Source organism: Mastomys coucha, unplaced genomic scaffold (genome assembly GCF_008632895.1).
Source record: "Mastomys coucha isolate ucsf_1 unplaced genomic scaffold, UCSF_Mcou_1 pScaffold5, whole genome shotgun sequence".
Classification (NCBI taxonomy): Eukaryota; Metazoa; Chordata; class Mammalia; order Rodentia; family Muridae; genus Mastomys; species Mastomys coucha.
Genome location: NW_022196911.1, coordinates 102,961,218 through 102,974,961, shown reverse-complemented (window position 1 = coordinate 102,974,961; position 13,744 = coordinate 102,961,218). Strand labels below are relative to the sequence as shown.

Here is a 13,744-nt window from a genome sequence, read left to right as displayed (position 1 = left end):
GGAGGACTGCTAGGAGTCTGAGGCCAGCCTGGGCTACTGCCATAGGAGGACTGCTAGGAGTCTGAGGCTAGCCTGGGCTCATTAGTCAGACCAGGCTACAATTTGAGAATCTGACTTTTAAAAGAAAAAGAAAAAGAAGCTGGATGCAGTGACACACAGGTTTAATCTCAGCAATAGGGAGGCAACTGGATCTCTGTGAGTTCTAGGTCAACTAAGACAACACAGTGATACACTGTCTGAAGACAAACAAGCCAGCAACTGTCCTTGCTCAGACCATACAGTAGTTCTACTACAAGAACAAGGAGCCTCCCAATTGACCCACTCCTCCCAATTGGTCAACACCATTTCCTCATGTAGAACTGAATTAGAATGCCACAATGCGGGCTCTTGCCTGTTTATTAAGAGATATAACCTATCTTAACATTCTACTCCTTGGGCACAGTGGTGTACTTCTTCGATCCCAGCACTCAGGAGCCAGAGGCAGGTGGATCCCTGTAAATTTGAGGCCAGCTTGGTCTACACAGTGAGTTCCAGGACAGTCAGGGCTATATAAAAAACCCTGTCTCAAAAAAATAAAACAAAAGAACAGAAAAAACACCTGCCTCTTGTAATGAAGAAATCAACATTATAAGCCTGCTTTGTGATTAAATTATACTCTGGCATTTCTAAGATTCCCATTGTTCATTAGCTTGAACTCATTTATTAGAATTCTTAATTCGAATACATGTATTATGTTTTGTTTTGAATGCAGTATATTATATCCAGTCTTATTCTGGGAAAAGTCTAAGAAATTGTCTCTGTGTCTGAGTGTGGGGTTAAGAGACTGAACCAGGCCTCCTATACGCTAGGCAAGCATATAAGAAAGCAATTAAATTAGGTCCCCAGCTGGGTTAAATAGCTACCATAGTTCAGTTTCAAAGACCTGGGGCTGGAGAAACCTCCCCCATACCACAGTTCAGTTTCAAAGACCTGGGGCTGGCTCAGTGGCTAAACTCACTTGACTACTCTTCAGAGGACCTGCGTTCAATCCCAACACCCTTATGGGAGCTCAAACTGTCTGTGACTGCAGTTCCAATGGGGACCTGGCACCCTCTACCTGCTGGCAAAATGCCTAGACATATAAACTAAATCTCAAAAAAAAAAAAAAATTTTTTTTAAGTTTTAAAATTGCTCAAGGACAATTCTTGTCTCACTCAGAATCCATGAAGGTCTCATTTGATGTCATCAGAGTAACATGTTTCCTATATATTCTTCTAGAAAGTCTTTCTGAATGCAGTCAAGAACATACAGTCTCTCTCCACATCTGCTCTAACACACTGGAGCATGTGCCATGATCTATCACAACAAAGACTAGTTTTCCTAATGTAGTATACACTGAAGATTATCTTCTGTAATGTGAAAATTGTATATTAAGAATATCCTCGGAGCTGGAGAGATGGCTCAGAGGTTAAGAGCACTGACTGCTCTCCCAGAGGTCCTGAGTTCAATTCCCAGCAACTACATGGTGGCTCACAACCATCTGTAATGGGATCTAATGCCCTCTTCTGGTATATCAGAAAACAGCTACATTGTACTCATATACATAAAATAAATAAATTCTTAAAAAAAAGAATATCCTCAGGCTGGAGAGGTGGCTCTGTGGTTAGCCTTAAAGCTGCTCTTCCAGAGTACCCAGGTTCAATTCTCCACACGCACATGGCAGCTCATAATCCAGTTCCACATGATTTGATGTCCTCCCACATACATACATGCAGGCAAAACACCAATGCACATTAATAAATACACTGTCATTTAATCAGCCCCTAATTGTGGACACTTAGGTGTCTCTTTAACTACAATATTCATTTAGCATTATGTTTTAAAAGAAGCATGTTGGCACATACCTTTTTGAGGGGGTTGGGAGGCAGATTTTTTTGAGACAGGTTTTCTCTATGTAGCACTCAGGCAGGTGATCTGAGTTCTAGGCCAGCCTGGTCTACAGAGGGAGTTTCAGGACAGCCAGAGATAGACAGAGAAACCATGTCTCAAGAAAACAAATAAGGGCTGAAGAGGTGGCTCAGCAGTTAAGAATACTGACTGCTCTTCCGAAGGTCCTGAGTTCAAATCCCAGCAACCACCACATGGTGGCTCACAACCACCCATAATGAGATCTGACGCCCTCTACTGGTGTGTCTGAAGAAAGCTACAGTGTACTTACATAGAATAATAAACAAATCTTAAAAAAAAAAAAAAGAAAAGAAAAAAGAAAAAGAAAACAAATAAAAACCAAGAAATACGTACAACACATTTCTGACTCCATGTTCAGTTTTCCAGGACCCTCATGGTAGCCTAACCAGACATTGATTGTTGTAGCTCAGTCTTAGAGTTTCCTGTTTGGACTTGGTTAAACAGCACCTAAGAGTCTAACATTTAATAAAATGTCATTACCTGATGGGTAGCTCTGTACTAACCTGTTATGTGAGACAGGCTGACCTGAAGGTAATCCAAAGCCAGTGAATCAATTACCGCTTGTACATTATGGGCCTCATCTTCTTGACTCCTGGGAATGGCTATGAGGTCTGCGGGGTGGGAGGCAAAGTCACACTGTTTTAGATCTTTGAGGGGCCAAGTTTTAAAATATAAATACATATATTTATATTTGTCATAAACAGCCTATGACTAAGCTTCTGAGTAAACTCTACTGCTATAAAAGCAACTCAAACAAACAAACAAAAAACCAAAACAAAACAACTTAAGGAGCCTAAATACTATGCACTACAGTCTGTATTGATTATTGACTGGAACTTGTTTTTTAACACTTTGTATGTATGGTGAGATACTTTTCATGTAATGCATGAGTATATTTTATGGAAGCACCATGTGAAGAATAAAGAGACCCCTATATTCAAGGCAATAAGACGATCTAATAATGAAAACATGTGCTGTGCATCAAGCTGTGCATGATGACACATGTCTATAATCTCAGCACTGGAGGGGCTATGGTAGTATTATGAGTTTGTGACTACACTTGTCTATAAATCTAGACCTGTCTCAAAAACATAACAAAACAATCAAAAAGATACTTAACTCCCTAACTATGAGCTGCTTTCCTTGGCAAAATAAAGCAAAAAATTAAATCCCAAATCAGCTAGACATGGTGACACATGCCTTTAATTCCAGCACTCATTCAGAAGGCAAAGTACAGCCTGGTCCACACAGCAAGTGCTAGGCCCACCGAGGCTACACAGTAATACTGTCTCAAGAATCAAGTGCACTAAACCACAGTAGGTGCTCAAATAGGCCTCTCATAAGCCATTGCAAGCATCTTCAGGGAATAGCTGGCATAAAAGCTAAAGCACACGTGAGAGAGTGTGGAAAGATCTCAGCAGCAAGCCAAGTGTCTCTCTGGTATGGAAGGTGGGCCCTAGAGCTGGGTATAGTGGTGCATGCCTTTGATCCTAATGCAGAGAGACGCAGAGGCAGGTGGATCTCTGAGTTCAAGTAAAGCCTGGTCTACAGAGTGAGTTCCAGACAGCTAAGGATACACAGTGAGAAAGACCCTGTCTTGAAACAGTAACCGGAAAAAAAAAAAAGTGAACCCTGGACAGTTGAAACTAATTATCAAGCTTCCACAACACCAAGCCACACCCTTATTCTAGACGTAGAAAAAGGTAGAGGACACAGATTCAAGTTAATAGTGGGGAGAGAAGGAGGGCACTCATTTTATAGTTATCTGTTGGCTTTATCTGTTAGAGCCAAAGGAAAGAACAGTGTGGAATCTAAGGACAAGGGCTACAAGGATAAGGGATAAGTCTGTGATATTTAACGGCGGACACATATAAACGATCTGGCACCTAAGAGAAAATGAGTAATCACAGTAAGTCACATTTATTGGCTGTTTTTATTTACTCGATCTGTAGACCAGGCTGGCCCCCATCTCTGTGGAGAGATCTGCCTCCCCAGTGCTGGGATTAAAGGCACGCACTACTACAGCATGAATTAGCTGTCTTCTCTCAGTAACTTAGGTTAACCAAATACAAACAGCATTTTTTTTTCTTCTTTTGGAAACAAGGTCTATGTAACTCTAGAATTCACTAATGTAGACCGGCCTGGCCAACACACTTCACTGTCATGTTAATTATAATCAGTAGCTAAGTAAGATCCAATAAATTTCCAAGGCCCACTCAAATTTAGAATCTTGAAGGTAGTTACAGAAATAATGTCTGTAAAGGCATGAATGAACTGTATAAGACTGAATCAAATGGGGATTAACTCAAATAGATGCCAAACTATTTAGTCCTGGCTATTATTATGGGTGAGGTCCACAATGTGCATTAAAGCAACTTGCGCCACTATTTGGATAGAAATTAGATGTTGAAAGGGAAGCAAGCTGGGCAGTGGTGGCGCACGCCTTTAATCCCAGCACTTGGGAGGCAGGGGCAGGTGGATTTCTGAGTTCTAGGCCAGCCTGGTCTACAGAGTGAGTTCCAGGACAGCCAGGGCTACACAGAGAAACACTGTCTCAGGAAAAAAGAAATAATAAAAATAAAAGAAAGGGAAACAAAATTCTATGTCAAAGGAACCTGTGCCCTAAGACTTCTTCTCACTTTTCAGTACCCTTACCTGGTACCTTTTCTCCCAAAATCGACTGATAAAGGGCAACAAAAACATGAGCACAACAGTCCTGAAGCTTGTGTATCCTCAGGTGTAGGTGACATTTAAAAAGAAGGTGATTGGCAATTGTTACCCATTCTGTTGGGGAAGAAGCAGGGGAAATCAGTCTTCAATAGCAATAGAGAAAGCCATATATATGTACATTTAAAAATCACTGCTGCACATGAATATACATTGAAAACCATAGAAGACAAAGACTTTGTTATGAAATTTCGAAGACTCAACCAGGCAAGTTTTCAAAAGATGTATTTGATTTTTTGGGATGATTTCCGGTGCTAGCTAGTTCCTTTGCAGTCAAAACTGCTGTGCCAACCTAACTCTTATCCTTGCAACCTAAAATCCTATTTATCAGTATTTTTATACTCACATGGGTGTTTTTAGTTACAATAAATTTATAGGTAACCACGAATGTCATAAGACAGCTGTAAATGATGATCTAAAAGTTGCTAGAAACTAATGAGGGGGTTCAGAATTCCCAATAGTTTTAGATATGTTTTTACCCAATTATCTTGTGTAAGTTAAGATCTCTCTGGTGCCTAAATAATGGCTTAATTTAGGCTGTTAAGAACTTGAAAAATGACAACACTGACACTAATGCATTTGTTAGTTTTCCTTTTTATTATATTTGATGTATACGAAGGTAAAAATGAAAGAAAAAACCCATACTGCTAAGCTCTAAATTAGCACATTAATAACACGAATCAAGCTCCCCTTTGTTTCCCAAAAACAGCCCTTGCCCTCCCCTAGATAGTGCAGACTAAGGCTAAGGATTTTAGCAATAATTCCAAAAGCTAGGAACATCTCTATCCTGAAGTGACTGGGTATTAGAAAGCACTTTAGAATTGGCCACATTTCCAGTATGGACAGACGTTCTGGAGACAATAGTCTGAATGTGTCATGCCCATTATGCCCTCCTCCCGATGCCCATTTCGCACAGCTGACCAAGCCATGACAACCATTTTGTATGCTGTCTTGAAAAGGAGAGGAAAGCGTCCTAGACAACCGCATCAATTGGCTTTTGAAAGGCAGTACTAGACAAAGCCAGTTACTCTAGGGGGCATCAAAAGAACTTATGAGTGCTATGCCTCAAAGGGGGTGGGAGGAATCAATATATAGGTTCCACCTTAGTCCAAACAAAGCAAGGGGAAGGAGAGACAGTCTGTGGCTGGATACCCCCACAGAAATTCGGATCCATGAAAGATCCTGACTGCTCGGTAAAGACAGGATGCGGGTGTCCCGGCCTCGTCAGCGAGCTCCTGTCTCATCCCAATTCTCAGTTTCTCGCCTGGAAACCTGAGACCCTAAATTCAGAGTCCCCCTGCGACTGCAACTAGTGCGCTACAGTCACGAGCCTCTCCAGCAGCGCCGACGCGGTTCGGATTCAGCCCGAGGCTTGCGGAATGCTGCCGTGCAAAAAGACTTAGGGCTCCAGGCCGAGACTCACCAGCCTCGGAGCTGGCCATACTGCCATGAGAGGTCGCGGCCGGACTCCAAGACGAGACCGCGGGCGACGGTGTCCTGGAAGGGTCGAACTCGGTAGAGCCGAAGGGAGTCGGAGGGGGTGGAAACCGGAGAGTGGGGAAGGAGGGGTGGAAGAGGGAGGGACGTTAAAACGGCTTCTCGCCGCTGATTGGTCATCAGAGAAGCACTTCCTTTCGCAGCACGCGCTTCGGCGGCAGTTTGCGGGGCCCAGATACCATTCCCCGTGGACAAGATCCCGCTTAAGGGTTCTCAGATCGGCGGGCAGGGCAGCCAGATCACCCAGAAGCCCGGCCGATCTCCCGGGGGGCGTGGGAGCCGCGCTTCCGGTGAGTTTGTGGTTTTGTATTCCTCCGCCGAGGCCGAGCGAGGAAGTAGTGCGACCCGCCCGGCCCCGGGGTACAATCACGTGACGCCGCCAAGCTCCGCCTCCCCAGTCTTCTTTGGTAATGGGCGTGGGGGAGTCGTGGAGACGTAAACATCTCTTAAGTAGAGTCAGAGGAAGGGCTGCTGCTGGCCATTTTAAAAGACCGGCTGGCCGCGGGGAAGCGGCTTGTTTGAAGGGTAGCAAGACGGGAAGGTGGTGGGGCCAAAAGGGTGTGGGACGAGGCATTCTCGTGGTGTCACCCGGTCGGGAAGCAAGTAATAAACGGGCGCCTGGGTGGGAGCGCCCGCCCGCCCGCTCGCCGGGGGAGGGGCGGGAACATGGCGGATTCCCGAACGCCAGCGGGCGTTGAGGGCCTCTGAGCCGGGAGGCGGGGCGATGAGGTCATAGAGCGGCTCCCAGCATGCTTCGCGGCGAAGAGGCGGTCCAGTCTATAAAAGCGGCTGCCGGGACGCCGCCGGCACCTCATTCATTTCCATCGGCCCTTCCCTTCGCAGCTCAGGCCTTCGACACCGCTGTCCCTCCGCTGGTGACGCCCCCGCAAAGGCTTCGCCGTCGCCGAGGCCTCCTCTCAGCGACTCGTCGCAACCGGGTTCCCTTTCCGCTGGGTTCCGCCCGCACACCGCCACCATTGACGCCATGTCGAGTTATTCTAGTGACCGAGACCGCGGTCGGGATCGAGGGTGAGTGTGACAAGGGACCTGTCAGGGCGGGTGGGGGATGGGAGAGCGGCGCGGTCGAGGCTCAGCTTTCCAACCGACCCCTGAGATTTTTTTTTTTTAATTTCTGGGAAGAGAGGCCGCTTTTTTTCCCCCCACACATCCGGTTTAGAGAAAAAAAAGTCAAAGGCGACGCTTCTGATAACTAGGTTAAAGCTCGGTTTTTGTTTTGAAAGACCGGGCGATGTCGCGGCTGGTGTGGAGGAGTGCTTGAGGTCGGCGAGCGCCGCGCCTTCGAGGCGGCTCCGGGCATTGTTTGCGCAACCTTTCGTTGGGTGTTTTAGGGGCCCCTGGTCTCCCCCGGGAAGAGAAGGGGCGCTCTCAAGGCTCTCCGTGCCCGGTAGGGTGGCCTACGCCGGCGGATTCAGCCATGTGGCTGAACCGCAGCCACAAAATGCCGGCCTCGGACATGGCGGCGGCGCCTTTGTTACCCCGCCCGGCGGAGGAGCTCAAAATGGCAGCGTCGAGAAAATGTGGCGCAGAGAGAAATGCGAGACAAAGAAGGAAGCGCCGCCCCAGCGGGAACGCCGCCCGGGCCGGGACTCCTCCCCCGGTTGCCATCGACTCCTCCTCTTTTTCTTTCTCGCGTTACATAATTTTGTTACCTTGATTTGCAGCCGCTCGCGGCCTTTCCCTAAAGGCGGCTCGCTGGCGCCCGTGCCCCTTTTACGCTGCCCCGCGGTGCTATCTTCGTTCAGCCGCTCCGTCCCGTTATTTCTTTAAAATTGGGTCCCTTGATGAAAACGGTGGCAAAAACAACCTTGTTAAGCTCCTCCTTTCTTGCCCAGCTCCTGAATACTTAATTCCTAAGCTCTGTAGGGAGAGATGATGGGAGGCCCTAACTGTTGTCCTTGTAATCTGAACTTGAGTCGTTTGGGCGGTTTGTGACCCGATAAATCCACGATGTGTTATTTGGCCTCAGTAGAGTGTGCTTGGGACTTCAGAAAAGAAATGCTGGCTAGTTGTAGTGGCTGTCTTTAGGATGACAGTTGGGAAGGAGTCCAGAAGCACACTTTGGCTCAGATCAAAAGGCAGTAAATGAAATGTGAGGACAAACCTGTTCATGTAGAACTCTTTCACAATGTGTCTAATCTTTTTTTTTCTTTTTGTAGGTTTGGTGCACCTCGATTTGGAGGGAGTAGAACAGGACCCCTCTCTGGAAAGAAGTTTGGAAATCCTGGGGAGAAACTAGTTAAAAAGAAGTGGAATCTTGATGAGCTGCCCAAATTTGAGAAGAATTTTTATCAGGAACACCCTGATTTGGCAAGGCGCACTGCAGTGAGTACTTAGATGTGGCTTCTTCATACTGTAACTCAGTAACTGCTTCTAGTCAATTAGATGGAAACTTAAACAGGTTCCATGCAAATGATTTGGAGAGGTACTTGTAGTACACTTGGAGTTGAAATTTTCTTGTGTAATGGTGCCGTACTTTAGTCCCATTACTGGGGAAACAGGCTAGTCAGCCTATGTGAGTGTTTTGTTTTTTAATATATAATAAAGTAATTTTTCTGCTAAGTATAGAGTTTATGGGTCCAGATTTTTAGAAATGAGTATGTTTAAGAATTTGAGTATGTTTAAGTATGTTATTGGGCTATAGGGAACTTGTCGTATAGCTCGCAGAGATCTGAGACTGAGGTCATTTGTTTTTCAGCAAGAGGTAGATACGTACAGAAGAAGCAAGGAAATTACAGTTAGAGGTCACAACTGTCCAAAACCTGTTCTGAATTTTTATGAAGCAAACTTTCCTGGTAAGGACTAATTTTCATCTTTACCCCTTTCATTTTTTTTCCCCTCCTCTTTGCCTGTAAATTTGTTAAAATGGTATTGTTTGTTGGTTGTAGCGAATGTAATGGATGTGATTGCAAGGCAGAACTTCACTGAGCCCACTGCTATTCAAGCTCAGGGCTGGCCAGTTGCTCTCAGTGGATTGGATATGGTTGGAGTAGCTCAGACTGGATCTGGGAAAACATTATCTGTAAGTTAGGAAAACTTTAAATAAATTGTGGGAGAGGTGACCCGTAGATACTTTTAAGCTGTTTTAATCCAATTTCTATTGTTTTTACTTTTCATTAGTATTTGCTGCCTGCCATTGTACACATAAACCACCAGCCATTCCTAGAGAGAGGTGATGGACCTATTGTAAGTATTATTCTAAGTTTCCCATCCTATTTGCAAGAACTCCTTTGACTGTTTTATATAGGGAAAATGGGGCTACCAGTGTAAACTAGCCATTTAAAATTAGGATCCAAAGAGAGTAAGTTGGATCAGCCAACAATAGATACTTGTTATGAGCTTGATGAACTCCTACAAGGAGAGACCAACTTCCCAAAGTTGCCCTCTGGTTTCTACATGAGCTTCCACACACAAAAAGTAAATGTAAAATGTTTACTCAAATTGGTGTTTGTTTATCCTGAGCATAGTACCTGGGAGGTAGAAACTGGAGAATCCAGGGGTTGGAGGCCAGTTTCAATGGCAGGAGACCCTGTCTCAAAAAAAAAAAAAAAAAGGCTTGTGACCATCTAAATTCCTATTCACACACACAGAGGCATAGATAGCATCTTAGTAAATGGGTTGATACTGAACACTTTTTTTTTTTTTTCAAACTCAGTGCTTGGTGCTGGCACCAACTAGAGAACTGGCACAGCAGGTGCAGCAGGTTGCTGCTGAATATTGCAGAGCTTGTCGCTTGAAGTCTACTTGCATCTATGGTGGTGCTCCCAAAGGACCACAGATTCGTGATTTGGAAAGAGGTATGTAACCATAAAGGGTGCTCTTTGTCACTGACAGAGATGAGAGGTTTCTATATTATAGTTACATCTATTCCTCTTTGCTCCTTTAATTAAAGGTGTGGAAATCTGTATTGCAACACCTGGAAGACTGATTGACTTTTTAGAGTGTGGGAAAACCAATCTGAGAAGAACAACTTACCTTGTCCTTGATGAAGCTGATAGGATGCTTGATATGGGATTTGAACCCCAAATAAGGAAAATTGTGGATCAAATAAGAGTAAGTATCCTTAAGTTACTGTAAAAATCAGTTCTAGGATTGCTCTTTGGGTTGAAGTCTAATTTATTTCCCTAAATCTTCAGCCTGATAGGCAAACACTAATGTGGAGTGCAACTTGGCCAAAAGAAGTAAGACAGCTTGCTGAAGATTTCCTGAAAGACTATATTCATATCAATATTGGTGCACTGGAACTGAGTGCAAACCATAACATTCTTCAGATTGTGGATGTATGTCATGATGTTGAAAAGGATGAAAAGTAAGTTTAAAAGTTTTAACAAATCTGAGACAATCTTGTTTATACAAGAGTAATCAGTTTTGAAAATTGTCTCAAAATTAAGGTAGTGTGCTATATGTTCTTTTTAAAATTTGTGCTTTTAAAATGTGCTTGCCTTGCATGAGGAAAAAACTACGAATTTTTCAACCTGCATGCACAAAATGGTACACTAATCTATGAAAATCTATTTGGGTGTTGTGGTGGCTTAGTGCTTTTGTCATTTTGGCTTATGTTGATAGTGGTTAGTTAATTAGTTCACTAAGCACAAAAACAGGGTTTATGATTTGGTTTATTTTTTTTTTCCCTTTTAAAAATGGTTTTTCTTCGCTTTAGACTTATTCGTCTGATGGAAGAGATCATGAGTGAGAAGGAGAATAAAACCATTGTTTTTGTTGAAACCAAAAGAAGATGTGATGAACTTACCAGAAAAATGAGGAGAGATGGGTATGTGGTTTACTAAATCAAAGCAGGCTTTAGGAAAAGGCAAAAGTACTTTGATTAGAAGTAGTGTGTTTCAGGAGTCATGTGCTATATAATATAGGAGTAATTGTCTGAATTATTTCTAGTAACTGTTGTAGTAGGCTCTGGGTTGCAATGCTTAGCCGGAGAAAGAGCACTTGACCTAGATGAGGTGTGCAGTGGGGATAAATGTTGGTAGATTCTTGGATAGAGTTTTAAGTTGGGTGTACTGATAATTTAATTTTTAATATAGGTGGCCTGCCATGGGCATCCATGGTGACAAGAGTCAGCAGGAACGTGACTGGGTTCTAAATGGTATGTATTTCAAATAAGATATGATTAGTTTGTAGCTTGATAACATTTGCTTACATTAATGATGGCTTACCATTTGTCTTTATAGAATTCAAACATGGAAAAGCTCCTATTCTGATTGCTACCGATGTGGCCTCCAGAGGGCTAGGTTAGTACAAACTCGATTCATGGCTTGGTTTCCCAGAAGATCTCCATGTAGTTTTTTTTAAAGAAAGTTTATTGCTTTCTTTAACCTCTGCATTTTTTCTAAGTTTTTTTCACATAAAGGTGCAGTCTTTGTGGCAAGGCCTAGGCATGACAATCGGAGGACTCGAGGGGGATGGAGGACTAGTGATCGGCTGGCTGCTTCCAGTCGATTAGAGAGGTGAAAAGCTGAAAGTGTGCCAGTAATCTTCAAAGGGCAGAACATACCACCTCTGCCCCATAAACTGTTCTCTCCGGGGGAAAAAAATGGAAGTTACCTCACAGTTCACTGCCGTGGTATTTCATCTGTCCCATGCTTTGCATGATTGCCATGGTACAACATTGTTTCAAACTGTTCACTGTGATCTGTGGGTCTTTGAGTTTCAGTGAGTTTGCTGAAATGTCGAAGAAATATTTCCAAACTTCAATGTTCAATGAAATTTTTGTTCAAGTTTGAAATGGAGAGAGCAGCTTTAAAAGGTACTAAGCCTTTTACAAATTGGTGAGTACTGGCACATGAGACCTAGAGCAGGACCAACTTCTCACACATAGTCAGTGGGAAAAGAAAGTGCCTTGAAAGTTCCTCCCTCACCTACACAGTAGTCGTCATGTCGAGACCTGCCAGAGAGAGACACATTCTCAAGTGAATCCTGGCTTCTTGGAAGCGCTTGCCTAGACGAGACACAGTGCATTAAAACAACTTTTGGGGGACAGGTATGTTTTTCTTGCAGCTGCAGTTGTAAGGTCTTGGCAAGACAAGCAGTGTGGCCAGAATTTTGAACTTCTGATGAGTATAATGCAAAGGACCTTTACATTTTTGTTTAAAGGTCCTCAAAAATGAGCACATGAAGAGATTGCTGTGAAACTTTTAATTGGCCCTACTGCGCAGAAGCATTCAGATGTCACTTGATGATCTGTAAGGGGACTGTCAATTTGGGAATGTGCTAAGGAGAACACACATTCCCTTGATAGGCTGTCAGTGGGTGGGTGTTAAGACAGCTGACATGTGCAATTTTTTTTGTTTTTTTGTTTTTTGGGGTTTTTTTTGGGAGGGGTGTTTTTTTTTTTTCCCTGCCCTCTCCTTTTTTCTACCTCAATGGTGTTCCTACAGGAAATGGATAACCATTTTAACTGTATTTTTTTCAGCCCGTACCTTCTTGGGAATACAATTGTCTAACTTTTTATTTTTGGTCTGGCTGTTGTGGTGTGCAAAACTCCGTACATTGCTATTTTGCCACACTGCAACACCTTACAGATGTGGAAGATGTGAAATTTGTCATCAATTATGACTACCCTAACTCCTCAGAGGATTATATTCATCGAATTGGAAGAACTGCTCGCAGTACCAAAACAGGCACAGCATACACTTTCTTTACACCTAATAACATAAAACAAGTGAGCGACCTTATCTCTGTGCTTCGGGAAGCTAATCAAGCAATTAATCCCAAGTTGCTTCAGTTGGTCGAAGACAGAGGTTCAGGTAAGAATCTTCCTTAAGAGCTCTGTCGGGTAGTTGGCAGTCACCTCGTCTATGAAGTGGGATCAGAGGAATGACTAAAAACACTTAAGACTCAGCATAAGTAGAGCCATCTAACTCTCCTATCTTAAGCACACTTATGCCACAGATAAAATTGATCAATTTCCACTTATTTCTTGACAGGTCGTTCCAGGGGTAGAGGAGGCATGAAGGATGATCGTCGTGACAGATACTCTGCAGGCAAAAGGGGTGGATTTAATACCTTTAGAGACAGGGAAAACTATGACAGAGGCTACTCTAGTCTGCTTAAGAGAGATTTTGGGGCTAAAACTCAGAATGGTGTTTACAGTGCTGCAAATTACACCAATGGGAGCTTTGGAAGTAATTTTGTATCTGCTGGTATACAGACCAGTTTTAGGACTGGTAACCCAACAGGGACTTACCAGAACGGTTATGATAGCACTCAGCAATATGGAAGTAATGTTGCAAATATGCACAATGGTATGAACCAACAGGCTTATGCATATCCTGCTACCGCAGCTGCTGCGCCTATGATTGGCTATCCAATGCCAACAGGGTATTCTCAATAAGACTTTAGAAGTATATGTAAATGTCTGTTTTTCATAATTGCTCTTTATATTGTGTGTTATCAGACAAGATAGTTATTTAAGAAACATGGGAAATGCAGAAATGACTGCAGTGCAGCAGTAATTATGGTGCACTTTTTTCGCTATTTAAGTTGGATATTTCTCTACATTCCTGAAACAATTTTTAGGTTTTTTTTGTACTAGAAAATG

At 43.4% G+C, this 13,744-nt stretch overlaps 2 protein-coding genes across 7 annotated transcripts in view; one reads left to right on the top strand and one right to left on the bottom strand.

Moving 5' to 3' along the window:
* Cep95 (centrosomal protein 95) overlaps positions 1 to 6,237 on the bottom strand; it is a 31,826-nt gene extending 25,589 nt beyond the window's left edge. For 2 of the 3 annotated variants that reach the window (XM_031352215.1, XM_031352214.1), the window contains exons 1-3: positions 6,098 to 6,237; positions 4,603 to 4,731; positions 2,451 to 2,558 (exon numbers count right to left, since the gene is read on the bottom strand). In XM_031352215.1, the coding sequence (XP_031208075.1) occupies positions 2,451 to 2,558; positions 4,603 to 4,731; positions 6,098 to 6,116 (256 nt within the window). In that variant the 5' untranslated portion in view covers positions 6,117 to 6,237. The remainder of the gene's footprint in view (positions 1 to 2,450; positions 2,559 to 4,602; positions 4,732 to 6,097) is intronic. The other variant, XM_031352216.1, reaches the window with a different exon arrangement.
* An 85-nt stretch (positions 6,238 to 6,322) lies between these two features.
* Positions 6,323 to 13,699, top strand: Ddx5 (DEAD-box helicase 5). Of its 4 annotated transcripts, none has more exons than XM_031352220.1 (14): positions 6,323 to 6,461; positions 7,015 to 7,200; positions 8,349 to 8,514; positions 8,888 to 8,984; positions 9,078 to 9,211; positions 9,310 to 9,375; positions 9,845 to 9,986; positions 10,082 to 10,242; positions 10,326 to 10,498; positions 10,850 to 10,960; positions 11,229 to 11,290; positions 11,376 to 11,435; positions 12,726 to 12,950; positions 13,131 to 13,641. In XM_031352220.1, exons 2-14 carry the CDS (start codon positions 7,157 to 7,159, stop codon positions 13,535 to 13,537), a joined length of 1,848 nt encoding a protein of 615 aa, XP_031208080.1. In that variant the 5' UTR covers positions 6,323 to 6,461; positions 7,015 to 7,156; the 3' UTR covers positions 13,538 to 13,641. The 4 variants fall into 4 exon arrangements, with proteins under 4 accessions (XP_031208080.1, XP_031208082.1, XP_031208081.1 ...); XM_031352222.1 differs by lacking the exon at positions 6,323 to 6,461 and adding an exon at positions 6,482 to 6,578 and having other exon boundaries at positions 13,131 to 13,699; XM_031352221.1 differs by lacking the exon at positions 6,323 to 6,461 and adding an exon at positions 6,586 to 6,696 and having other exon boundaries at positions 13,131 to 13,699.
* The last annotated feature ends 45 nt before the right edge of the window (positions 13,700 to 13,744 follow it).

Coding starts and splice junctions, on each gene's coding strand:
- Ddx5 (XM_031352222.1), top strand. CDS start 7,157: ATGTCGAGTTATTCTAGTGACCGAGACCGCGGTCGGGATCGAGG. Junction 9,987..10,081: donor GATTCGTGATTTGGAAAGAG/GTATGTAACCAT, acceptor CTTTAATTAAAG/GTGTGGAAATCTGTATTGCA. Junction 10,961..11,228: donor AGAAAAATGAGGAGAGATGG/GTATGTGGTTTA, acceptor TTTTTAATATAG/GTGGCCTGCCATGGGCATCC.